The 26192-nt window shown below is 41.9% G+C and overlaps 1 protein-coding gene, 1 long non-coding RNA gene and 1 pseudogene across 2 annotated transcripts; all 3 read right to left on the reverse strand.

Moving 5' to 3' along the window:
• Window positions 1-10130: 10130 nt before the first annotated feature.
• LOC123448501 lies at window positions 10131-10779 on the reverse strand. Its single transcript, XR_006631806.1, has 2 exons — window positions 10635-10779; window positions 10131-10524 (listed from the first exon to the last, which is right to left on the reverse strand). It is a non-coding gene; the product is annotated as an uncharacterized LOC123448501 (long non-coding RNA).
• Window positions 10780-14511: 3732 nt separating this feature from the next.
• LOC123448502 lies at window positions 14512-15797 on the reverse strand. Its single transcript, XM_045125414.1, has 2 exons — window positions 15472-15797; window positions 14512-15369 (listed from the first exon to the last, which is right to left on the reverse strand). Exon 2 carries the CDS (start codon window positions 15360-15362, stop codon window positions 14730-14732), a length of 633 nt encoding a protein of 210 aa, XP_044981349.1. The 5' UTR covers window positions 15363-15369; window positions 15472-15797; the 3' UTR covers window positions 14512-14729.
• Window positions 15798-23105: 7308 nt separating this feature from the next.
• On the reverse strand, window positions 23106-23843 carry LOC123450445 (annotated as a pseudogene).
• Between the last annotated feature and the right edge of the window lie 2349 nt (window positions 23844-26192).

A 26192-nucleotide genomic window follows, 5' to 3' on the forward strand; every position in this document is an offset into this window, starting at 1 on the left:
AAAAGTGTTTGGAACTATCATTGATCAAATTTATGCACCATGCTAGCATTCACACTTCATAAACTATTTCTTTTATCATTTACCTACTCGAGGACGAGTAAGAATTAAGCTTGGGGTTGCTGAGACGTCTCCAACGTATCTACAATTTATGAAGTATTCATACCATGTTTACAATAATTCTATATGACTTTGGTATGATTTTATTAGAACTAACCCGGACTGACGATGTTTTCAGCAGAGCTACCATGGTGTTGTTTTTGTGCAAAAGTAAAAGTTCTCGGAATGGGCTGAAAAATTATGGAGAATATTTTTGGAAAATATGAAAAATAATTTAGCAAAAAGATACCGAAGAGGAGTCCCGAGGCAGCCAGAAGCCACGAGGGCGTGACTCCCCCTAGGGCGCGCCCCCTGGCTTGTGGGCCCCTCGAGCACTCCTGTGACGTGATTCCAACGCCAAATATTCTTATAAATACAGAAACCACCGAAAATAAATCTAGATCGGGAGTTCCACCGCCGCAAGCCTCCAGAGCCATGAAAAACCAACCGGGAGCCCGTTCCGGCACCTTGCCGGAGGGGGGAACCATCACGGGAAGCCATCTTCATCATCCCGACGGTCTTCATGACGAGGAGGGAGTAGTTCACCCACGGGGATGAGAGTATATTCCAGTAGTGTTCTTGAGATGACACGATCTTGATGTATCGGGAGCTTTATTAATATAGATGAATCATATGGAGTTTTCCCCTCTATATCTTCTTGTGATGAATTGAGTTTTCCCGTTGAAGTTTTCTTATCGGATTGAGTCTTTACGGATTTGAGAACACTTGATCCTGAGTATATTGCTGCTGGTTCGTGTTGTGCTCCACTACCGTTGATGAAGCAAACCCTCAAGGACTACGACATCAATGTGAAGAATGTGCCACTCTACTGTGACAATGAGAGTGCAATCAAGATTGCAAACAATGCGCTACAACACTCGAAGACCAAGCACATCCAGATTCATCATCATTTTCATCGTGATCATGTACTCAAGGGCAACATATTCCTCGACCACGTGAAGACTGAAGAACAATTGGCAAATATCTTCACTAAGCCTTGGATGAAAAGAGATTTTACAAGTTACGGTGTGAGCTAAATATCTTAGAATCTTCGGATGTTATGTGATAGGACACACTTTGTAACACTCATGAAAAATTGATGACTTAGATGTGCAACACATGAAGTAAAAAATTTCTTCAATCAATGAAGACTTAGACGCTAAGTATGAAGAATTTGATTCTCACGACCCTACGACAATTGTACACAGTGTGTGAAATCATCATTCTTATACGGTCGGTTACGCCACCAACCAATTTTGAAATTCTTCAGAGTTGAGATTTTTGCAAATTACTCAAAGCTTCAAATTCTTCAAATTATCAAATTCCTCAGGTTTGAAAATTCATTCAAATTTAAAATTCTTCAAACGTTTCAACATGTGATCTTCATTGACTATACACTTATTTTTTACCTTTCAAAGTCCTCAACAACATTCACTTATTGCTAAGTCTTCATGTTGGTTTTTGTCTGAGTAAATGTGATCGGACCCATTCCCCCTCTATGCTAAGCTCAATCCATTGTGTTCCCAAATTCTTCATACACGTTCTATTTGAAACCTGTTCAAAGTCTTCAGTAAGTCTTATCAAAAATTTCGGCCGTTGCTGCTCAAACCGCTCCCAGTACCCACGTCTAGATAACCAAGATCTCCCGTTACCTCCACCTCTTAATACTTGGATTACACATGTCAAGCAGAGAGGAAGAGACAGGGGCAGTTTGGTCCAAAATGTTCGGGTCGAACCGTTTTCACTTGGGCTATAAATACCCCTTTCATTCCCTGAGTTACTCTCTTCCTCTCAATCTCACTTCTCACCGCTCGAAGCTCAAACCTAGCACTGCTGATGGAAATCATCATCGCTGGTGAGGAAGAGCTTCACTGCCTCGACCTCCTTGTTGCCGTACTCGTGCCGACCACGACCATCCTCTCTCCGCCACTGGTGTAGCTGTCTTCTGTCACCAAGTTAGGGCGCTGAAGATCTAACCCGATGAACATCTCCCCTACTCCTTCATGTCCGTCATGTTCTTTGACAAGGGTAATGAAAATCTAATTTTACTGCCCTTATAGATCTTTGTGTTTCCATAAAATCTTCAAAAAGTTTTTATTCCTCAACAAATTCATCATATGAACACTTGCTATGCTTAGATCACTAGATCAATTTCACTAAGTTCTACTATTCTTCAAATGATTCCTCAATTGTGTGAATTTTTGGATCTACACAACTCTGGAACCTAAGTCAAGAACACTTAGCAAAAATCTTCAAGACATAATTCGGCAAATTCCTCAATTTGATTTACTTTTGAAAATTTTCTCAGAATGCATATAACCTCTTCAATTTCTTCGCACCTATATTATGTTAACAGGTACGAAATGTCTGTTGACGAATCTCTAGGTTCTCATCAACTTGAAGTCATTTGTAGCATTTCTTGAAGAAAATTTGCACACCTCCTCACAGTCCTCAAAATTTAAATTTCCTCGAGTGAAGAAAATGGCTGAAGGGAAGAAACAACGAGCAACACACCTTTTGAAATCCCTGAAGAAATATATGATGAATACTGCACACCACATGAAGAAATATATGAGAAGGAAACAAAGTAAAAGTGCAAGGCGCGCATACAGAAAATTTAAAGGAGATGGGCCAGAGAACGGAAGGAGTACAAATATGCGATTCCCAAGTACAATAAGAAATCCACACTGAAACCTCCTCGCCCAAGACCTCCTCTTGCTAATGGCCAATTCACCTATCCTACTAGCCTAGTCACTAGTGAGAAATTTCCTGCCGAATAGGCTAAATATCAGGCAAAACTACAGAAAACTACAAAAGATGCCGTGAGGAGATTAAATTTGGAGACTCCTACTGCAGCTGTTGCTGCCACCTCCTCTTTTGCTGAAGCTTCTTGCACAGAAACCACTCCAAAATGAGTTATTGTGAAGAAAACGGATCTAAAGACAAAGCCTTCAACTTCACATTCCTCCCAGGAAATTCCTCAACCACCTCCAAATGTGGCTGCAATGTCCTCACCGACCGCCACAAAGTTCTTAATGCCGGTGCAACTGGAAACAAGTCAGCGCACAATGGGAACTGCAATTCCCTCAGGACCCTCTGCTTCTGGCTCTGCATACACTTCTTCAAGTGCAACCATGAAGAAAAAGATGACTGTTGGGCAAGGAAAAAAGACCAAGCCCTAACAAGGTGGTCATCAACATTCTCTCTCGATCTAAGGAAGAAGAGGTTGATGATGATGAATTATCTCAAATCATCAGAAACAAACAAGAGAAGGTTGCTCAAGCTAAAGGCACACATATTCCTCTCATGCTGGATCCTAAGGTGGTGCTAAACTTCATCGATCTATGGTATCGAAATCCTCAAACTCTGATTGACGATTTGCAGCTTCCACCAGGGCCAAGCCATGTCTTAGATGCATTCATTGCATTGCTAAAGAAAAATGGAAAGTTGAGAAGGCCAAGAGGGCCAAAAAGGAACAAACTCAGATGGAGAGGTTTCTGAAGAACAACATCATGTTCTTGACACCTCACGAGCTTGGTTCCACCCATACTGAGATTAAAAACCTTAGTGAAGAATACAGTCGCTATCATGCGGACTGGAAAGGTGAAGAGGTCAGATTCATCAACGTGGCGACCAAAGCCATCACGGATCACAACACCAGGGTTGCAGCTCCAACGCAACCACAAATTCCTCAGGACAACACCTCCTCATAACCGCCTGAAGAAACTGTGAGGGCTGAAGAAATTCTAGCGCCTAAAGACTTTGCACATGAAGAAACTGATGCGCCTGAAGAAAATGCTCCTACTAGGATGACTGCATCAGCCGTGCGTGAAGAATGTGCTCCAACAACAAAATCTTCAAGAGTGAAGAAATTGACCCTTCCTTCTATATAAGAAGTGAAGAAAACAAAGGCTGTTAAAAAGGAATCCGCTAAGAAGCAAAAAAACGTCAACGAGTACAGGTTCCTGAGAAGCCATACACTTGAGGACTTAGTCAAGTTCCTCAAGTGCACCAATTGATACTACTCCAGTAAGCACGGTACCTGATATCCTACTATTGTAGGGGATTGTTTGTAGCCTTCTTAAAACCCAGCGAGGAGCTAAAGGTAGAAGAAATATTCTCTCAAGTTCTATCGACCACCGATACAACTCTACGCACACTTAACGTTTGCTTTACCTAAAACAAGAATAAAACTAAAAGTAGTTGGTAGGTGTAATAAATAGGTTAGCAAGATAAAAAAGAACAAGTAAAAAGTTTGTTGTGTAACACAAGAAAAAGATTGTCCATATGCAATTGAATATAACATGATAGAGACTTATCATGTGTAATGAGGGAGATGCATATGCTAACACACTTTCTGTACTTGAATCATATGCACTTATGATTGGACCTCTAGCAAGCATCAGCAACTACTATTAATCATTAAGTAAACCACACCATAGCATTAAACATCAAGCCCTCTTTACTCCCATACGCGACAACTCCCTTACTCGGGTCTAAGTTTCTGCCACTCTCGCCACCCAGTATAAGAGAATCATGAACATAGTGCAAACCCTCCAGCATGCATCCTTCACGTGTGTGCCTCACGGAAGGCACCTTAGGACAACACCATATCAACACACAACTCATATCGATAACATCATATCACAATTAACCCGTAGGACAAAATGGATCTACTCAAACGTCATAGGATAGCCATCTCATTGGGAAATAGTATGTAGTGTTGAGCACCATCTCTAAGTAGAGATTTACAGCAAGAAAAGAGATATTACACCGCTTCATAGAGGGAGGGAGAGTTGGTGTTGACGGCGGCAACATTGTTGATTTAGATCGCCATCACGCACCTCACCCCGGCGCCACTCCGGCGCCCCGGGAGAGAGGGAGAGAGACCCCCCCCCCCCTCCTTCTTCTTCTTCCTTGGCATCCCCCCTAGATGGTAGGAGAGTTCCTCCTCTGGTCCATGGCCTAAATGGCGGCGGAGGGGCAGGAACCCCTCCGAGATTGGATCTCCCTCTCTGTTCTCTTGTGTTTCGCATTCTTGTTTTTTGCCCATCACCATTTCCGAAAAAACCAGGAGATCCGTAACTCTGATCGGGCCAAAAAAATTACACGATTGTTTTGCATAAATTATCTTCCTTGCACCCGAAGAAGATCCCCAACTGACTTACAGTGTGGCCACTAGAGGGTAGAGCGTGCAAGGGGGTATGGGATGCGCCCTCGTGGGTAGTGGAGGTTGTGGGCATGTGTTTACATTGATTCCACCTCCCAAAAATCACATATATTCCAAAATAATTCTTTGTAAGTTTTTATCGCGTTTGGACTTTGTTTGATATGGATATTCCGCATAACAAAAAACATGCAACAAACAGGAACTGACACTTGGCACTGGAGCAATATGTTAGTCCAATAAATCATATAAAATGTCGCAAAAAAATATGTGAAAGTTGTATAATATTGGCATGGAACAATAAATATATATATATATACGATGGAGACGTATAACCATCCCCAAGCTTAATTCCTGCTCGTCCCCGAGTAGGTAAATGATAAAAAAGATAATTTTTGATGTGGAATGCTACCTAGCATATATTGATCATATATCTAATCATGGCATGAATATTAAGATACAAGTTATTCAAGGAAATAGTCTATCATTTGACAAAAATAAATCCATACTCAGGTTTGCTAGCAAACAATCATGTCCTTTCAAAATAACAATGCTAAATAAGGCTATCCCTTCAAAATCATATAGCCTGTCATACTTGGTCTTGCTAGCATAAGGTATAAATCATGAGCACCCCGGTGTCAAATAAAGCAATTGGATCGTACTTATTAACGCGCTTCAGCTTTTTATTACTCACTCAATACATGAGCGTGAACCATGGATATAGCACAAAGGTGGAATAGAACATGGTGGTAGGTTTCAGAGGGGTAAAAGTGAAAAAGAAAGTCTCGCATCAACTTGTCGTATCAACGGGCTATGGAGATGCCAATCAATAGATATCAATGCGAGGAGTAGGGATTGCCATGCAGCAGATGCACTAGAGCTATAAGTGTATGAAAGCTCGACTAAAGCTAAGTGGGTGTGCATCCAGCTTGCTTGATCATGAAGACCTAGAGCATTTGAGGGAGCCCATCATTGGAATACACAAGCCAACTTCTACAATGAAAACTTCCCACTAGCATATGGAAGTGACAAAACAAGGGACTCTCTATATTAAGAACATGGTTCTACTTTGAGGCACAAGTGTGGAATTAGCATGCCCCTTCTCTCTTTTTTCTCTTTTTTTTTCTTTCTCTTTTTTCTTTCTTTTTTTCTTTCTCTTTTTTTGTGGTGGGCTAATTTGTCCGCCCCCATCTTTCATTTTTCGTCTGGAGTCTCATCCCGACTTGTGGGGGAATCATAGTCTCCATCGTCCTTTCCTCACTCGGACAATGCTCTAATAATGAATAATGATGATCATCACACTTATTTTTACTTACATATCAATATTACAACTCAATACCTAGAACAAAGAATGACCCTCTATGAATGCCTCTGGCAACGTACCAGGATGTGCAATGAACTAGCATATCAAGGACATCAAAAAAGGACAAGTTGTGGAAATATCATGCTAGATATCTTAGGATTATGCAAAGCAATATGGAACGGAATGCTCGAGTCATCAAAATGGATGTGCTGGAAGTTGTGTGGAAATATATCTTGGAATGGCCATGGAAATGCCATAATAGGTAGGCATAGTGTGTGTTTTGAGGAAGTTATAATAAGGCTTCTATGTGATATAGCATATCATATCACGGGGTTTGGATGCACCTACAAAGTTTGCACCGATTCTCGAGGTGAGAAAGGGAAATGCACAATACCTTAGAGGCTAGCAAATTTCCAGAAGGTAAGAGTGCGTATATCCATGGATTCATATCAGTCATAAAGAACTCACATACTTACTCCAAGATTTTTTTTAGCTCTCTCGAAGCAAAGCACTACTCGCATGCCCCAAGGGAGAAGATTGGGAGGTGTTAACCAACACGCAACTGTGATTATAACAACACAAAGGATTTCAATCAAGGATAAATTAGGCTCCAACTTCATCGCATAACCAGAGACTATACATGCATGCTTCGAGAATCACAAACCTTAACATCAATATTCTGACTAATCCACAATCATCAACTAGTGCACCCACATATTACTATCTTAATGTCGCAAAACTATTGGAAGGAATCAAACATATCATACTTCGTGATCTACAAATTTTATGCAGGATTTTATGACTAAGCATGTAAATGACCATTTCCTTTTGACTCTGTGAATAAATATATGTGAATCATGAGAGTTTAACTATTTCTACAAAAGACCATGCTCTAACAAATATAAGTGAAGTAGAAAAGTATTCTATAAATAACGGTTTTCTATATGTAGAGAAACACGCAATCCAAACTTCAAATGATATACGTGAAGCACATGAAGCATTCTATAAAGCCATACTCAAAAGATATAAGTGAATTGTAAATTCACGCACTACAACCAAAGTTTCTGTTTTTGCACCGCACATACTAACAAGCAATCTAATCATCCTAGAGGCAAATATTGGCACATTATTTTTATAATACAATGGATTTGTACAAGGGGATAATTATTTTTGTGAGAAACTCATGAAAAATTCTACATTGTTTCCATTAGCATGAACGCAAGTGTTCAAGGTCGACCCTCACTTCTCGAGTGCATAAACTTCCAATCGCTTCTATTTTTGCATTTTTTTTTAAGTTCCCATCTATATTTTTGTTATTTTTATACCTTTTAAACCACTTAACATAAATAAATGACTCTTTAAAACTTCAGGGTTGTCTCCTTCACAACGCTTTCTTTAAAGCCATTAAGCTAGGCATAATTGCTCAAGTAATGGATCGACCCGAATCCCAAGGTATATCAAAGCCAATTTTAATTGACAATGATTTGTAATTTAGTAGTGAGCACAAAGTGATATATATCATGTGACAAGGAAGTCTAACTCTTTTCCTATACATTGGCATGTCATAAAAGAACAATTCATTCACACAAAGTAAAGGCCAATACATAGCGTACATAGTTTCTGCAATTTTATCGTATTGGAAACATAGAGAGGTGAAGATTTGGTTCCTCTCTCATAATAATTGCAAGTAGGAGTAGAAAGCACATGCATATTATATCCATCAAAATCATCATGTGAAGTGGTAAAACGCAACCCATCAATGTAATCCTTAGTAAGTGCGAACTTCTCCGCTATAGTGTAGTTGGAAGAATTTAGAAATATAATAGGACTATCATGTGTGGGTGCAATAACCCCAATTTCATGCTTAACATAAGGAACTAAAACAAGTTCATATTCATACGCATAATTCATATTGGCATCATGGCCACAAGCATAGCAAGTATCAAGTTCACCAAAAAGGGATATTTCAAATGAATCCGAGGGACCATAGCAATCATCATAGCATTCATCCTCAGTATGTGCGAAGGGAATTTAAACGACGTATAAGTTGAAGATTACTCTCATTAGAAGGCGGGCATGAGTAGCTAATCCCCTCTTCATGCTTTTTTTTCTTTGCTCTCGTCCTCATATTTTTCATCCAATGAGCTCATTGTTTCCGAAATTTCTTCTTCCATAGATTCCTGCAAAATATTAATCTCTTCCAAGGCAGTGGTCATTCTCTCAATAAATTCATTAATATGGGCATTGCATTCATAATTACCATAGCAATATTTAAGTATGGCAACATTTTCAGATTTGTAAAGAATAGCATCATACTTTTCAATCAAAGAAGCAATTTCATAAGCACCCTTAGAAGCAACAAATTCTTCTATTTGTTCCACATCATAGTAATCATATAAACCATTGGCATAAGAAGACAATGTTTCATTATCATTAAATTCACATTGAAAGCGAAGATGTGAAGTCTCAATCTTAGTACAACAAGTATAATCACACCTCAAGCATAAGTTCCTAGCATACCAATACAACATTTCAATTTGATCCCATAAGTGTTTACCTTTTTGAATCAAGCGATAATCTGTAAAATACTCACGTTAATCCAACATGTATCCCATCAGCAATTTCAATGGGTAATTCTCAGGATTATCAAAGTAGTATTTAATGTTTTTCACATAACCATTATCGAGGGTTTTAGGAGGTTCCCCGTCTCCATGAGAAGCAAGTACAACTACTTTTTTGGTATTTCTGGTTCATATCCATAACTAAATATATAAAACAACTATACAAAAAAAATCTTGAGTGATAAATCAAACAAGCACACACGAAAATATTCACCCCACGCTATTGCTTCCTGACACTGGTGCGAGAAAAAGGTGTTGATAACGCACAAGTGTAGGGGATCGTTTGTAGCCTTTTTCGATAAGTAAGATTGTCGAACCCAATGAGGAGCTAAAGGTACAACAAATATACCCTCAAGTTCTATTGACCATCGATACAACTCTACGCACACTTAACGTTTGCGTTACCTAAAAGAAGAATGAAACTAGAAGTACTTAGTAAGTGTAATAGATAGGTTTGCAAGATAAAAAAGAACAACTAAATAAAGGTTAGATGCTATTTAGTAGAAATATTTTTGTGTAGCGCAAGAAAAATATTGTCCATAGGCAATTGAATATAACATGATAGAGACTTATCATGTGCAATGAGGGAGAGGCATACGTTAACACACTTTCTGTACTTGGATCATATGCACTTATGATTGGACCTCTAGCAAGAATCCTCAACTACTAGAAATCATTAAGATAAACCCAACCATAGCATTAAACATCAAGTCCACTTTACTCCCATACACGCACAACTCCCTTACTAAGGTGTAAGTTTCTAACATTCTGGCCACCTACTATAAGAGAATCATGAACATATTGCAAACCCTCCAGTGTGTATCCTTCATGTGTGCGCCTCACGGAAGGCACCTTACGACAGCACCATATCAACACACAACTCATATCAATCACATCACATCACAATTAACCCATAGGACAAAACAGATCTACTCAAACATCATAGGATAGCCACATATCATTGGGAAATAGTATGTAGCGTTGAGCACTATGTTTAAGTAGAGAGTTACAACAGGAAAGGAGGTGTTACACCGGTGCATAGAGAGGGAGAGAGTTGGTGTTGACGGCAGCAAGATTGTTGATGTAGATCGCCATCATGCTCCTTGCCCCGACGACACTCCAGCGCCACTCGAAGAGAGGGGAGAGAGCCGCCCTCCTTCTTCTTCTTCCTTGGCCTCCCCCAGATGGGAGGAGAGTTCCCCTCTGGTCCATGGCCTCCATGGCTACGGAGGGGCAGGAGCCCCTCTGAGATTGGATCTCCCTCTCTGTTCTCTTTGGTTGTGCGTTCCTGTATTCTAGTCCTCCACCATTTCTGAAATACCCGAAGATCCATAACTCTGATCGGGCAAAAAAATTTACACGATTTGTTTTCCATAAATTATCTTTCTTGCACCCGAAGAAGAGCCCAAACTAACTTACGGTGTGGCCACTAGAGGGTAGGGCGCACCAGGGGTATGGGTCATGCCCTGGTGGGTAGTGGAGGTTGTTGGCCTCCGTTTAGTTTGATTCCACCTCAGAAAAATCACATATATTACAAAATAATTTTCCATAATTTTTATCGCGTTTTGACGTCGTTTGATATGGATATTCTGCAAAACAAAAAACATGCCAAAAACAAGAACTGGCACTGGATCAATATGTTAGTCCAATGAATCATATAAAATGTTGCCAAAAATATGTGAAAGTTGTATAATATTGGCATGGAACAATAAAAATTTATAGATACTACGGAGACGTATCAGTACCCTCTTACGAGATAGTGCCATTCAGCATCGAACATGTATCCTAGAAGGGGATAAAGAAATTGAAGATAATTGATGTGTTCCTTCCACACAACAGATTGACAAAGAAACTGAAGTAAAACCAAATACTTTAATTCCTCAAAGCATCATCACCTCCGCCTCAACAGAGAATAGAGGCGGGCGTATAAGAAATGAATGAACACATGGACATTGGCTCCAAACACCAGTTATCAATGATGATTTTTTTGGAAGAAGCTCAACCCAACTCACCGCTGGTCCCTCCACTTACTCAAAATCCCGAGTCACGTGTTGTTACTCAAGAAATTCATACTGGGTCTGACGACAAACACACTCTGATGAAATCTATCCCGGAGGGAGAAACAACTGCATCAGCTAAAGAAAGTGTGAATCAAATCACCACTGAGGATATTGCTGCACCTGTCATTGATGAATCTGCAAAGCATGTTCCTCACAGTGAAGAAATTGTGGTTGAAGAAACTGCTCCTCAAGGTGAGGATACTGCTGATGAGCCTCATGTTCAAACTCCTCAGTCAGTAGGAGTTGTGGCTCAAGTTCCTCAGACTGAAGAAGAGCTTCGAAGACTTGTGGGCAGATACAAGCCAAATCTTGAACCCAAGACTCTTCAGCCCTTCAGAGGTACAAACAGGCCCAAATTCCCAAGGAATTTTTTTTGATGAGCATCATTTCTTCATCGGTGCAAATTCATATAACTCTGCGAGGATAAGGCAAAGAGGTTATTGACTGTCACTCAAATGAACTTCTATGGCGCCATGCTCTTTGGGAAGAACAAGCTTTTTCAACATCAAAAAATTCCTCATGTAGACATGGAATTCATTCCGTGCTTCATGCCAGTCCTCATTGTTCTTCATGATACTGGCCTACTGCTTTTCTGCATGGATTTATGCGACTGAAATGAAGAGCTAATTCTTCAATTCTATGCCACTTTGCATCTTTCTGGTGAAGCACAAGATGTCAACACTTGGGTTCTTGACTGGATGAGCGAAGACACACATTATACTACTCCTAAATGGAATTGATTCGTGTAGGAACCCCCTCCGAAGGAAACAGGCATATCTATGATGAACGTGATCTGCCCAATCACGTCATGCAAGTGCAGACGAAGTCTTTGGTTCCCGGCAAGTGTAACGCCCAAGATGCGATCCTATCACTATTTTGGCGTGAGAGCCTCGGCAGGGATAGAAATGCATCTCGTTGTTTCGCAAGAATGGATATCGTTAGAAGTACATGTACTGACAAAAATGAGTATAAGGAGTTGGCTTACACTCGTCACATGCTACATCAAGATCACATCAATACAACAATATACAATCATCATGTAGAAGAGCAGGGTCCGACTACGGACAAAAAAAACAAACAGTAAAAAAACGACGTCCATCCTTGCTATCCCAGGCTGTCGGCTTGGAACCATCCTAGATCGAAGAAGAAGAAGAAACTCCAAATAAAACAATCATCGCGCTCACGTCAAATTAACTCTTTGCATGTACCTGCAACTTGTGTTGTAGGAATCTGTGAGCCACAGGGGACTCAGCAATCTCATTTCCACAGGTATCAAGACTAGCAAACCTTAGTGTGTGAAGTATGGTTAAGTGGTGAGGCTGCAGCAATAAACTTAACATTTATTTGAGTGGCTAACTTACGAGTGAATAAAGACGGGGGTGATCTACGCATAGCGGACATGATCTAATGATGATCAAATAAATGATCCTAAACACCTACTTACGTCAGACATAACCCCACCTTGTCCTCGATCAGAGAAAGAGCTCACGAAAGAGATAGTCACGGTTAGGCACTCAGTTGGCAAGTGTTAATTAAGTTTACTTTAAGTTATCTAGAACCGGAAGTTAAACGAGTTTCCAAGTTTGCCACATATCCGCGGGCATGGCTTTCCGAAAGCTTTAACCCTGCACGGGTGCTCCAACTAGTTCATCAAAAACTACCACATGCTGCGCTGGAATGACCTCGATCTGGGAAAACCCGTGATCTCCTCGGGTTCCAGTTGAAAAACCTCAACCTCGAGATAGCCCAAAGTATCATCGGAATCACACGCACAAGACGCTCGAGAAAGGTAAAACAAGTCCAGCAAGGCCACTCGGCATGTCAACTATCCCAGTAGGAGCCGCGTATCTCGTTATCAGGACACGACGGATGAGCGACGCGTACAGTGGCTTGATAGAAACCTCTCGAGTTTCCCCGCGTTGGCCCCGCACAGTGATATGTATAGGACCAGCACCATCAGCACCGACCCTCCATGTATTATACTGAATTACTCCTCGGATTCATGACGCCCTATGTTTTTCACTATTATTATGTTGGGCAAATATAGCACCAATGTTGGGCCTTGCCAAACGAGGTTTAGCCCAAAACGAAAATCTAAGGGGTCCCCATAACAACCCCAAGTATGTTAGGAACGCTCATTTATGGAACATAACACCTGTAGCCGAAACTAAGGCGACAAAGGTGAAACAAAACACCAGGCTAGAAGGCCAAGCCTTCATCTTTTACCAAGTATATGTGTGCATTACATTAACCCTTTTACCAAGGAACTCATGTAGGCACATGGAAAGCAACTGCACCTGCAACTAGCAACGCTATCAAAGGCTGAGCAAGCAGTAACATAGCCAAATAGTGGTTTGCTAGGTTGTAGAAATGTTAATGGTTTTCATGGCAATGTTGAGAGGCTGACATTTAATAGGTGGTAGGCAGTGAGAAATAGCGATAAGAACAAAAACAACTACATGTCAATGATAGTAATGGTATCTAGGGAAATAATCATCTTGCCTGTGATCCCGCTTGAAAGAAGAACGAATCCGTGAAACAAACAAACCGACGTAGTCGAACGGATCTCACGTTCCGATACGCTTGCAGAACTCTAACGAGAAGAAGCAAACGAGAAACAAGAATCAACACACGATAACACCACAACAAAAGCGCGAGATGATGCACAACACATATGATGCATGTCCGGTTTAATTATGCACGGCACGTCATGGCAATTCACAACAATCAAACACTACACATTAAGTGAAGCTCACTAAACACCACATATGAATTATTTAGTTCACTCCCGTTTAGTTACACGGCAATATTAAATGGTGTTTGAACATGGCAAAGGTGAAACATAAATAAACTGTCTATCTAGGCATTTCACATGATGTCGAAAACAACATCTAGCATCTCCGAAATGACCACATATGTTAATTTAAGAATCTATACAGACCTGAATTAACACATTTTAATATTTGTTAAACAACATAATAAAGTGGTGCACGTGAAAATACACGTCATTCTAGTCGGTTTACATATATGGATCATCTTCAACGGAGTTATGGTTCAAAAGATATGAGCAACACAAGATATTATGGCATGAATGCAACATGCATGCAAATGACATCCACGACACGTTCCGCTTCCGATAACTCGATGAGATACAAGTGCAAATGAATTGTGAGTGTGAGCATGTCATGCCAGAAAATGATGGGATGATCCCGGTTACCAGGTTCCCATGCACCGGAGGCACGAATATGGGATACGCGCAACTCATACAACAATGCATGTCTAGGTTAATGATGAAATTGTACGAGGAAAAAAACATAGGCCGAATTGCAACATAGTGCAGCGGCCAGGGCTGGAATTGGCCCAAGTCTGCGTGTGCGTGTCCAAAGGAAAAACATGGCAAAAATTTGAGCTACATCGGACTCAAACCCATGACTTCCTGGATGAGGCAAAACACACAATATGAAACTGTATAAGGGGCTAACCTAAAAATAACAAAATAGAACAAAAACAGAAAATAGGGTTGGCTGGGATTCGAACCCTGTTGGCTGGGATTCGAACCCCAGACCCCTTGCTTCCATGTTTACTGCGCTGGCCAACTCGGATGTACACACAAAAAGAGTTCCAGCTATGGGGGATTGCTCACAACGGGGAGACGGGAGACCAATGGCCATGGCGATGTCGTCCCTGGCTTGTCGTGGAAGCAAAAGGCGTTGGGCCTTGTGCCTCTCTTGATGGAGGCAGGCCTTGGAGCTGGGATGGATCCCAGCGAGCGAGGCCGAGGTCAATGCAACCACAAGAGGCGCCGGAGTTCGTCTCCTTCTAACGAGCAGAGGCACCTGCAGCAGTTCTTGGCAGCTGGGCCTTCGGGGCGTGGAGGATGAGCTCCTCCCCAAGGTTTTGGGCAGCCGGTGACGTGCATAACGGCGACGGGCGGAGCTCGGGTACGCCACGACTATCTCCTGCAGCTCCGGCGAGGCGAGATGCAGAAGGGCCGGCCTTGGAGCACTGGTGCACGGGGGAAAAGGGGAGTTGGGGCGCCGGATCTGGTCGCTGGGGACCAAATCCCCTCGGTCCGAGGAAATTCCGAGCGTGGAGAAGGTCGTGGGCGCGGCCATGGCTTCTCTGCAAGGAAGAGAAGGGAGAGGGAGAGATGGCCATGAGAGATGTCAGATTGAAGAAGGAGAGGGAAGAAGGAAAAGCAGGGGGGGAGAAGGAAGCAGTGACCTGGTGGCCGGCGTAGTGGAGCTCCACGCTCCAGCTCGAGCTGGTCGGGGCCATGGCGCGCATGAGCATGCTGGTGCGGGGTTGCGGGCGAGGGTACTGGTTCTCGCCTGGCATGAGAGATGCGGGGTTCCGGCGGGGCCTTGGGCTTGAGCGCTCCTATGGTCGCGCACACGAAGGCCACTGCGGGCCGTCGGACGCGTCCATAGGCTCGGGGAAGCCGCGGATTGCTACGCGACTGCGGTTGGGGAGATGGGATCTGGGAGGATCCCGAGAGAGACGATTCTGGGGAAGAAAGACCATGTGACATGTCACCGTGTGACTTGCGTCTAAATTCAAATTTAAAAATTACGAAAAAATCTAAAAAAAATAATGCATGATCACAGCATATATCAAGATAATATTTAAAAAATTCAGATCAAAATTCGAAACATACACCGAGAAACAAAAAAGAGAAACTCAGATGTGAATAGTCTACACAGAACCATTTGTGACTATTCATGACAGATTTCTCTTTTTTGTTTCTTGATGTATGTTTCGAATTTTGATCTGAATTTTTTAGGGATTATCTTAATATGTGCTGTGAACATGCATGATTTTTTTCAAAAATTTTCACAATGTTTAAATTTAAATTTAAACCGCAAGTCACACGGTGACATGCAAAGGTGCATGTCACCTGATCTGTGTCCGATTCTGGGTGGCGGTGAACGACTGAGACTGATTGGACTAGGGTTAGGGTAGGTCTACATTTGTATGTAAATAGCAGGTTCAGCTAGGTGTTGACCCTCCGATCTAAGTCGGGTGGTCACAGTTAAATAAGTTAGGGGTCCTATTGAAAAACCGATGATGGTTTGGGGTATAACAGGGTTCATCCGGACCCAACGGTTACTACTGTGTGTTTCAGGTACTCGAAGGTTTTTGGACTAGGTTGCGCGCAGGTCGGTGCACTGCACAGAGGGGCTAGGCGGGGATGACAGGAAAAACGGGCAACCCGGCATCGGAGTTTGAAATACCGAAACATCCAAGAATTGACCTAGCTATAGTGCCGCTATAAGTTTAACGGTTCGGGTATCAAACGAACTCCGATTGTGACGAAATTTGGTAGGCGGCCTACCTAGCTTAAAATAAAACCGTACGTCAAGTTTCAACCTAATCCGAGAAAGTTTTATACATACCTTTAAAAACAATATTTTAATGATGCCGCGGCGCGTGCATGTGTGGTTGGTCTCGAAACGATCAACGACGGAAACGGCGAGAACTCGCAACTAATGACGGATGCAAGTTCTGAAAACTACCGACAACGGAGTGTCGATGCAATGCTGATGATGAATGCGACCAAACAAACTAATCGCTCGGCGGCAATGGACTAAAAGGGAAATCTTCTGGAGCTCCGGTCTCGGATTGTTACAACTCTCCTACACTAACAAGAGATATCGCCCCGAGATCTAAGAAAGAATGGGGAAAAGGATGAGAAATAGTAAGAGGTAAAACTTAGTCGCTTATTTGACTAACGAGTGAAAGCAATGATCCTTGAAGGTTGCAAAGAGATGAAGAATGATATGAGAAACAAGCAAGAATTCACACAAAATTTTGGCAACACTTCGGTAGGAAATTGAGGACAAAAAATTGATAAGATGAAATGATCTTGACAAGAATCACAACAAACCAACTAATTGATAAGCAAGGAAAGAACATGATCTTGACAACCCGAGATGATTGATATAAAGAGAACAACATCACAACATCTCCGAATAAGAGAATAGAAACCTAAGCACTGGAAAGAAAAGAATGGAGAAGTAAATGACACATTCTACCACAATTAAACTAGAGGAGCACCCTTAGAAAGAATAATTGAACGAAGTTGTTGGAAAACCAACAAAGAAAAGAACAAGCTTGTTGTGGGCTTATGGAAACCATCTCAAATAATGAGGTGACAACCAACCACTAGCGGAAACAATGAATGCTTGGAAGCAACAAGATACGAAAACTTCTTTCACCAATATGATACATTGAGAACTTGGATCAACGATAATCACCATAATAGCAGTAATCCTTAGGAAAAAAAAGCTTTAGGTGAAACCTAAACCAAGATAGCTCAATGGAAGAAATCATGGTTGAAAATAACTAATGATCATAGAATTGGTGGGTTTAAATACCTCATTCTTGAAATAAATTCTCTTCGAGACTCCTTATGAGTCAAGAATGCCATAACACCACCTCAACGGGAAAATTAGGAAGAATTGCACTTGAAATGCAAGATAAGAATACTTGAGGTATCCAACAAGAATCTTGAAGAACACCTTGATAAAGAATTGAAACCTTGATGAATCACCATGAAGAACCACATGGAGAACATCGGGATGAAAGGATGATATAAAGAGTTGCATGTTGAAAAGATTAAGATTGAAGCGTTCCAAAGATTTAGACGAAGCTTTGTGAAGAGATAATAGAGAAAAACTTGGAACTCCGGAAGGAATAGATGAAGCACTTGGGATAAATAATTGATATCATGAACCACTCCGGGAGAAGAATTGAAATCACCTTGATGAACAAGAATAAGAATTATGTTATGCTCATCCTTCATCAAGTTAAATTGATAACAAGAAACACATTTAGCATACCACTTATTCTTCTTGAAAAAGATTGGGGGAGAGAGATGGAGCACAAACTTGAAGAAGTCTTGAAGCAGACACCCATAAGAATTTGGAATGAATGAGGATAATACAAATGAACAGGGCTACGTGAGGACAAAGAGAGCATGATTCAATTAGAGAATGCTTGAACAAGGCATCAATAAAAAATGCAAATGAATGGGAATACCATGAATGAATGAAGATACATCAGAATGAAGAGATAATGATCTGCCTAACAGAAAACTTCAACAAGGCACCTAAATAATTGAGATACGAACAAAGGAACAACAATTGAGAAGAATTTGAGAATGAAAGCTGAAAGCTAAGAACAAAAAAATCTTCTGAAATGATGGCATTTGGAGGATCAAGAAATAAACACAACTCTGAAATGCATCTGATAGATATGGAAAGGAATCACACATATCGAAAACAATTAAAAAGAACGACATCAAACTAAGATGACAATTGATCAAAAGAACGTAGAAAGATTTAAGAGGAACCTCTTCTTCGGTCTTCAAGCTAAGAATGATGACGATAAAAACCACTATGAATTGCTGAGACACTCCAGAATAATGAATAAGGAAAAAGTTGACCCAATGATGAAAATTAATTCGAACGGATCTTGGAGAAATAATATGACTCATGGAATGCATACTTATACCATAATTGAAATGAATTAGAGATCTTCGAAAATGATTAGAAGAGCAAGGTAAGATCCTGGGAAAATCATGTGGGTTATGGGCCCACTCAAAACAACACCATTGAAATGATTTCTTAGGATGAGATATATTGCACTGGTATAATGAAAAACTTGATGATGTTAGAACCTCGAAATAATTGGAAGGATTGAAAACAAAAAACTTGTGAGATATCTTCAACACTCCTGGTAGAACATATATGGGTGAATAAATAAGAGAGGCTTGATGAGAATTTCCAGCACAGGAAATCATTTAAAGGATGAAAGAATAAGATGAACACCGAAAGCTTGAATTGAATCCACCGGAGCAGAAAAACAAGAACGAAGAATGATGAACTGAAACCTCTGAAAATCTTCACAATGTTACGAAACAGAAGAACAAATAGCGGAAGCAACAATGAAAAGAAAGGAACTTGGAAGAAAATTGAATCATTGAAGAAAAGGGTGGGAGGGCGAGGAAAAACAAAGACAACTTGGGATAGATGAGACAAACTCCAGAAAGAAATGAGAGATTGATCTAGCAATATTGAGAGGATTGAATTGACTTGAAGAGAAGCACTACGGATGAAAAGAATTGACATGACGACTCCAGTTGAAAAGAATTGATGAGACAATTTGATTGAGCAAAAGAATTAGCATTCCCATAGAAATGTGAGAACACCACTTAGAAAAGATATGAAATCACAACTTGACATCGAAGCAACTCGAGTTACCATACTCCAACAAAAAAAATGATGAGGCTTGCAAATTAGAGAGAACAAACATATGACAGAGATTCCGTTTGATATTTTCGTGGATAGGATCGCACAGACTCGATCGTACATTGGATTGTCATATTGAAATGACGCTCGAATATGCTCCCTAGGCGTAGCAAACTACAAATCTTGTGGAATCATACTGATGACATATATCGAGACTGTCCTTTGTAAAAACGACCGTGAACAAACGAATCCACTAAATGTCCAACCCCAACCTCACATCATGCATCTGTTGGAAGATTGTCCTATAAGTGACTACTTGAATTCCCACCTAAGAACTCCCGAAATTTTCTGGTCATGCAATCGGGTCCACAGATACAAGTAGTAATATCCATCACTCAACTCCTAGCAATAACACTAACCCGTCCAGTGTATCACATCCGTCAACACATAACCAGAGATCTCGGAAACTCTTCTACTTCAGATCCTCGAAAACACAATGATATTAAGTATGGCAGTACATCCGGACACTCTCCACCAGTACTGGGGATGCCAGAATCCTCTTGCCACTACTAGTATTGAAGCAATTTCGGACATCCTCCGTCCTGAGATACTAAGAAATCTGAATGATAGGGATGTTCTCAAGAATCCCCAGTAGCTCAACTCCCCGGAAGAAATCAAGTCAAACAGGAGGCACCAAAACAAAACTCCGTCACATCGACATCATATAGATTCCAAAAATATCGGCGTGATCCTAATTTTTTTTGAGTGAGAAGAGGAGTAGAATTAAAATTCCTACGTCAAGATTCCTCACTAGAGCATAGAAGAGGAGTAAAAAGATTCCTACTCTCTAATATATAGCTAGACTCAAAGCAGTTTTTCACTAGACTCGACTCGGCTAAATTCGATCAATCAAGGGGGCTCACAGGTCGGTACTTCTCTGATAGCAACTTGTAACACCCAAGATGCGATCCTATCCTTATTTTGGCATGAGTGCCTCGACAGGAATAGAAACACATCACGTCGTTTTGCAAGAATAAATATCGTTACAAGTACATGTATTGATAAGCATAGTATAAGGAGTTGGCTTACACTCGTCATAAGCTACATCAAGATCACATCAATACAACAATATACAGTGATCATGTAGAAGAGCATGGTCCGATGACAGACGAAAAAAATCGATAAAAGTACGACATCCATCCTTACTATCCCAGGCAGCCGACCTGGAACCCATCCTAGATCGAAGAAGAAGAAGAAGAAGAAACACCAAATAGAACAATCATCACGCTCACGTCAAAGTAACTCTTTACCTATACCTGCAACTGGTGTTGTAGTAATTTGTGAGCCACAAGGGACTCAACAATCTCATTTCTAAAGGTATCAAGACTAGCAAAGCTTATTGGGTGAGGTATGGTTAAGTGGTGAGGCTGCAGCAAGAAACTAAGCATTTATTTGAGTGGCTAACTTACGAGTACAAGAATAAAGAGGGGGTGGTCTACACATATCGGACGAGATCTAATGATGATCTAGTGAATGACCCTGAAGACCTACTTACGTCAGACATAACTCCATCATGTCCTCGATCGGAGAAAGAGCTCACGAAAGAGACAGTCACAGTTATGCACTTAGTTGGAAAGTTTTATTTAAGTTTACTTTAAGTTATCTAGAACCGGATGTTAAACAAGTTTACAAGTTTCCACATAACCGCAGACACGACTTTCCGAAAGATTTAACCTTGCGGGGGGTGCTCCAACTAGTCCATCACAAACTACCACACGCTGCGCCGGAATGACCTCGATCAGGGAAAAAACATGATCTCCTCGGGTTCCTGTTGGAAAACCTCAAACTCGAGATAGCCCAATGTATCCTGAGAATCCCATGTACGAGACGCTCGAGAAAGGTAAAACAAGTCCAGCAAGGTCGCCCGACATGTCGACGATCCCGATAGGAGTTGTGTATCTCGTTCTCAGGATACGATGGATGCGCGACACATATAGTGGCCTAATAGAAATCTCCCGAGTTGCCCCGGGTTGGCCCCATAGAGTGCTCTGTTTAGTACAAGCACCATCAGCACTGGCCCTCCTTGTATTATGTTGAATTACTCCACGAGTTCATGACGCCCTGTGTTTTTCAGTATTATTATGTTGGGCAAATATAGTACCAATGTTGGGCCTTGCCATATGAGTTTTATCCCGAAACGAAAATCTTGGGGGTCCCCATAACAACCCCAAGCATGTTAGGAGCGCTCATTTATGGAACATAACACCGGTAGCCGAAACTAAGGCGGCAAAGCTGCAATGAAACACCAGGCTAGAAGGCCAAGCCTTCCATCTTTTACCAAGTATATAGGTGCATTAAATTAAATAGCAATTATATGGTGATATACCAAGGAACTCATGTTTGCACATGGAAAGCAATTGCACCTGCAACTAGCAATGCTATCAAAGGCTGAGCAAGCAGTAACATAGCCAAACAGTGGTTTGCTAGGTTGTAGAAAGGTTAAAGGTTTTCATGGCAATGTTGAGAGGCTGACATTTAACAATTGGTAGGCAGCGAGACATAGAGATAGAAACGAAAACAATTAGCATGACAATGATAGTAATGGTATCTAGGGAAATGATCGTCTTACCTGTGATTCCGCTTGGAAGAAGAACAAATCCGTGAAGCACACGAACCGACGTAGTCGAATGGATCCTCACATTCCAACACGCTTGAGGAACTCTAACGAGAAGAAGCAAACCGGAAACAGGAATCAACACACGATAATACCACAACAAAAGCATGGTATGATGCACAACACGTATGATGCATGTCCGGTTTAATTATGCACGGCACGACATGTCAATTCACAACAATCAAACACTACACATTAAGTGAATCTCAATATGCAACGAGTTTCATATTGACGAAACTCCACATACGAATTATTTAGTTCACTCCCGTTTAGTTACACGGCATTATTAAATGTTGTTTAAACATGGAAAGGGCGAAGCACAAATAAACTACCTATCTAGGCATTTTAAATGAGGTCGGAAACAACATATAACATCTCCAAAATTACCACATATGTTAATTTAGAAATCTACCGGGATCTGTACTAACACATTTTTATATTTTTTAAACATCATAATAAAGTGGTGCATGTGAAACTACACGTCTTTCTAGTCAGTTTACATATATTGATCATCTCCAACGGAGTTGCGGTTCAAAAGATATGAGCAACACAAGATATTATGGCATGAATGCAACATGCATGCAAATAACAGCCACGACACGTTCCACTTTCGATAACTCGATGAGATACCGGTGCAAACGAATTGGGAGTGTGAGCGTGTCATGCCAAAGAATGATGGGATGATCCCGGTTACCAAGTTCCCATGCGCCGGAGGCATGAATATGGGGTACGGGCAACTCACACAACAATGCATGTCTAGGTTTATGATGAAATCGCAGGAGGAAAAAAACATAGGCCGAATTGCAACATGGTGCAGCGACCAGGGCTGAAATCGGGCCAAGTCTGCGTGTGCGCGTCCAAAGGAAAAACATGGCAATAATGTGAGCTACATGGGACTCAAACCTAGGACTTCCTGGATGGGGCAAAACACACTAACCAGCTAGACTACAAAGAGACTTTGCCAGAAGAAGGGTTTTGCTCGATATGAAACTGTATAAGGAGCCAACCTGAAAATAAAAAAATAAAAACGAAAATAGGAAATAGGGTTGGCTGGGATTCGAACCCAGACCCCTTACTTGCAAGTTTACTGCGCAAGCCAACTCGGCCACTCACGTGTTCGTCGAATAAACATAGTGGAAATCCTACAATAATACTAGTACATGGCAGAACGGATCTACGCACAAACAGAGTTCGAGCTATGGGGGACTGCTCACAGCACGGAGACGGGAGACCAATGGCCATGACGATGTCGTCCCTGGCTTGTCGTGGATACAAAGGGTGTTGGGCCTTGTGCCTCTGCTGGATGGAGGTAGGCCTTGGCACTGGGATGGATCCCAAGCGAGCGAGGCCGAGGACAAAGCGACCACGAGAGGTCCTGGAGTTCATCTCCTTCTAATGAGCAGAGGCAACTACAGTTCTTCTTGGCGGCTGGGCCTTGGGGTGGCGGAGGAGGAGCTCCTCTACGAGGTCTTGGACAACCGGTGACGAGCATAATAGGGGCGCCATAACTATCTCCTATAGATCCGGCGAGACGAGATGCAGAAGGGCCGGCTTGGAGCACTGGTGCACGGGGGCAAAGGGGAGTTGGGGCGCCGGATCTCGTCACTGGTGACCAAATCGCCTCGGTCCCAGACAATTCCGAGCGCAGAGAAGGTCCTGGGCGCGACCATGGATTCTTTACAATGAAGAGAAGGGAGAGGAGAGATGTCCATGAGAGACGGAGATGTCAGAGAGAAGAAGGAGAGAGAAGAAGGAAAAGCAGGGGGAAGGAAGCAGTGACCTGTTGGACGGTGCAGTGGAGCTCCACGCTCCAACTCAAGCTGGTCGGGGCCATGGCGCGCAGGAGCACGCTCGAGCGGCTAGGCATGTGATAGTCTCCGTCGTATCTACTTTTTCGAACTCTTTTGCCCTTGGTTTGGACTCTAATTTGCATGATTTGAATGGAACTAACCCGGACTAGCGTTGTTTTCAGCACAATTGCCATGGTGTTGGTTCTGCGTAGAAATAAAAGTTCTCGGAATGACCTGATAATTTACGGACAATTTTTCTGGAATATATAAAAAAATACTAGCGCGAGAATCAACCGGAGGGGTGGAGCGTGGAGCCCACAAGCCCACCAGGCGCGCCCCCTGGCCACGCCTGGCAGGCTTGTGGGGCCCATGAAGCTCCACCACCTCGAATCTCAGCTCTATTTAGTCCGTCTCGCCCGGAAAAAAATCAGGGAGAAGAGTTCATCGTGTTTTATGATACGAAGGCGCCGCCACCTCTTGTTCTTCATCTGGAGGGCAGATCTGGAGTCCGTTTTGGGCTCCGGAGAGGGGAGATCGTCGCCATCGTCATCACCAACCTTCCTTCATCGCCAATTCCATGATGCTCTTCACCGTTCATGAGTAATCTCTGCGCACCCGACCTTAGTATGCTTAAGAGCGCAGTAACGGGTGATAAAAGATTCAACATGGGAGCTATTATAGCAAGGAGGCTGAATAATAATGCTAATGAAGGGGATTTCTTTGGTGGGATCTATGCCACTCGCATAGCAAATTTTCTTGGAGTACCCATCCGCGAAGGAAATCCCCCGCTCCATACAGCTTTCCTTGATCGTACCGCTTTGACATGCTATCAGTTCCTTGAGAGGGATGATGAATCCCTCCTATACCGTTTGATATTTAACTGGCAGCGTGTTTTCCATGTTACCCTTCCTGCTCCTGCCTTCTTTGACTTTCAGGTAAAACGGAGATATTACATAACCAGAGGAGAGGTAGAAGAGTATGAGAGGGAGGCAAAGGCTGCTCGTCTCCGTGAGGCAGCTATTCAGGCAGTGGCTGCAGCGCTCCCGTATAACCCCCATTATGATTTTGGGTATCGCCCGGACCATCCATGGGAGTAGACCAACTTAGGCCAAAAGCCTAAGCTTGGGGGAGTACGTGTTTCTCACCGACTTTACATTCTTGCTTATGCTTTCACTTTGTTCGTCGGTGTTCACACTTTGCCACTGTATCATCCATGCTAGTTTATTTTCTTTTTCTCGTTTTCTTTTCGTGTGTCTGTCTAGTTTGAGAAAACCCAAAAATATTTTCTTTTTATTCTTTTGCTTGTTGGGAGCTTTCCCGTGTAAATAGTTTTCTTTTTCTTTGGGTCAAGGTAGAAGACCATGGTTACAATGTTTAGTGGCTCTCGCATGCATATGTGTTTATCTGTCAAAGAGCCATATTACTTTGTCTTCTCCTTTGTGTTTGCCTTCAGATTCCAGCTTAGTCCAATGCACGAGCACTCTTATTATTGTTCGCATCATTTGGTCGTGCAAGTGAAAGGCAATAATGACGATATATGATGAAGTGACTGATCCTGGAAAAGCTGGTATGAACTCGATCTATTTTGTTTTTGTAAATATGACTAGCTCATCGTTCCTGATTCAGCTTTGTTGTGAGAGAAACATGTTTGCAATGACAACTTAGAGATCATAGTTTCTGATGCCATGCTTAATTAGCTAGGAGCTTATAATGGTTTGTCTTGGATGCCAACATGAATTTTGAGATGACTATGATGTAGTATGATAGGATGGTATCCTCCTTTGAATGATTCAAGTGGCTTGACTTGGCGCATGTTTACGCATGTAGTTGAAACAAAATCAACTTAGCCTCTATGATATTCATGTTCATGGTGATTTATGTCCTACTCATGCTTGCACTCAATGTTGGTTAATCTCAATGCATTTTGATGACTGTTGTCGCTCTCTAGTTGGTCGCTTCCCAGTCTTTTGCTAGCCTTCACTTGTACTAAGCGGGAATACTGCTTGTGCATCCACTTCCATAAACCCAAAGTTGTTCCATATGAGTCCACCATACCTACCTATATGCGGTATCTACTTGCCGTTCGAAGTAAATTTGCATGTGCCACTCTCTAAATCTTCAAGAAATAATCTGTTTTGCATGCCCGAACCACTCATGTGGTGACAAGGGGCTATCAGTATCTTCCATGCTAGGCGTGTTATCCTCGATACGTGTTTATTCACTATCATT

Source organism: Hordeum vulgare, chromosome 4H (assembly GCF_904849725.1).
Source record: "Hordeum vulgare subsp. vulgare chromosome 4H, MorexV3_pseudomolecules_assembly, whole genome shotgun sequence".
Classification (NCBI taxonomy): domain Eukaryota; kingdom Viridiplantae; phylum Streptophyta; class Magnoliopsida; order Poales; family Poaceae; genus Hordeum; species Hordeum vulgare.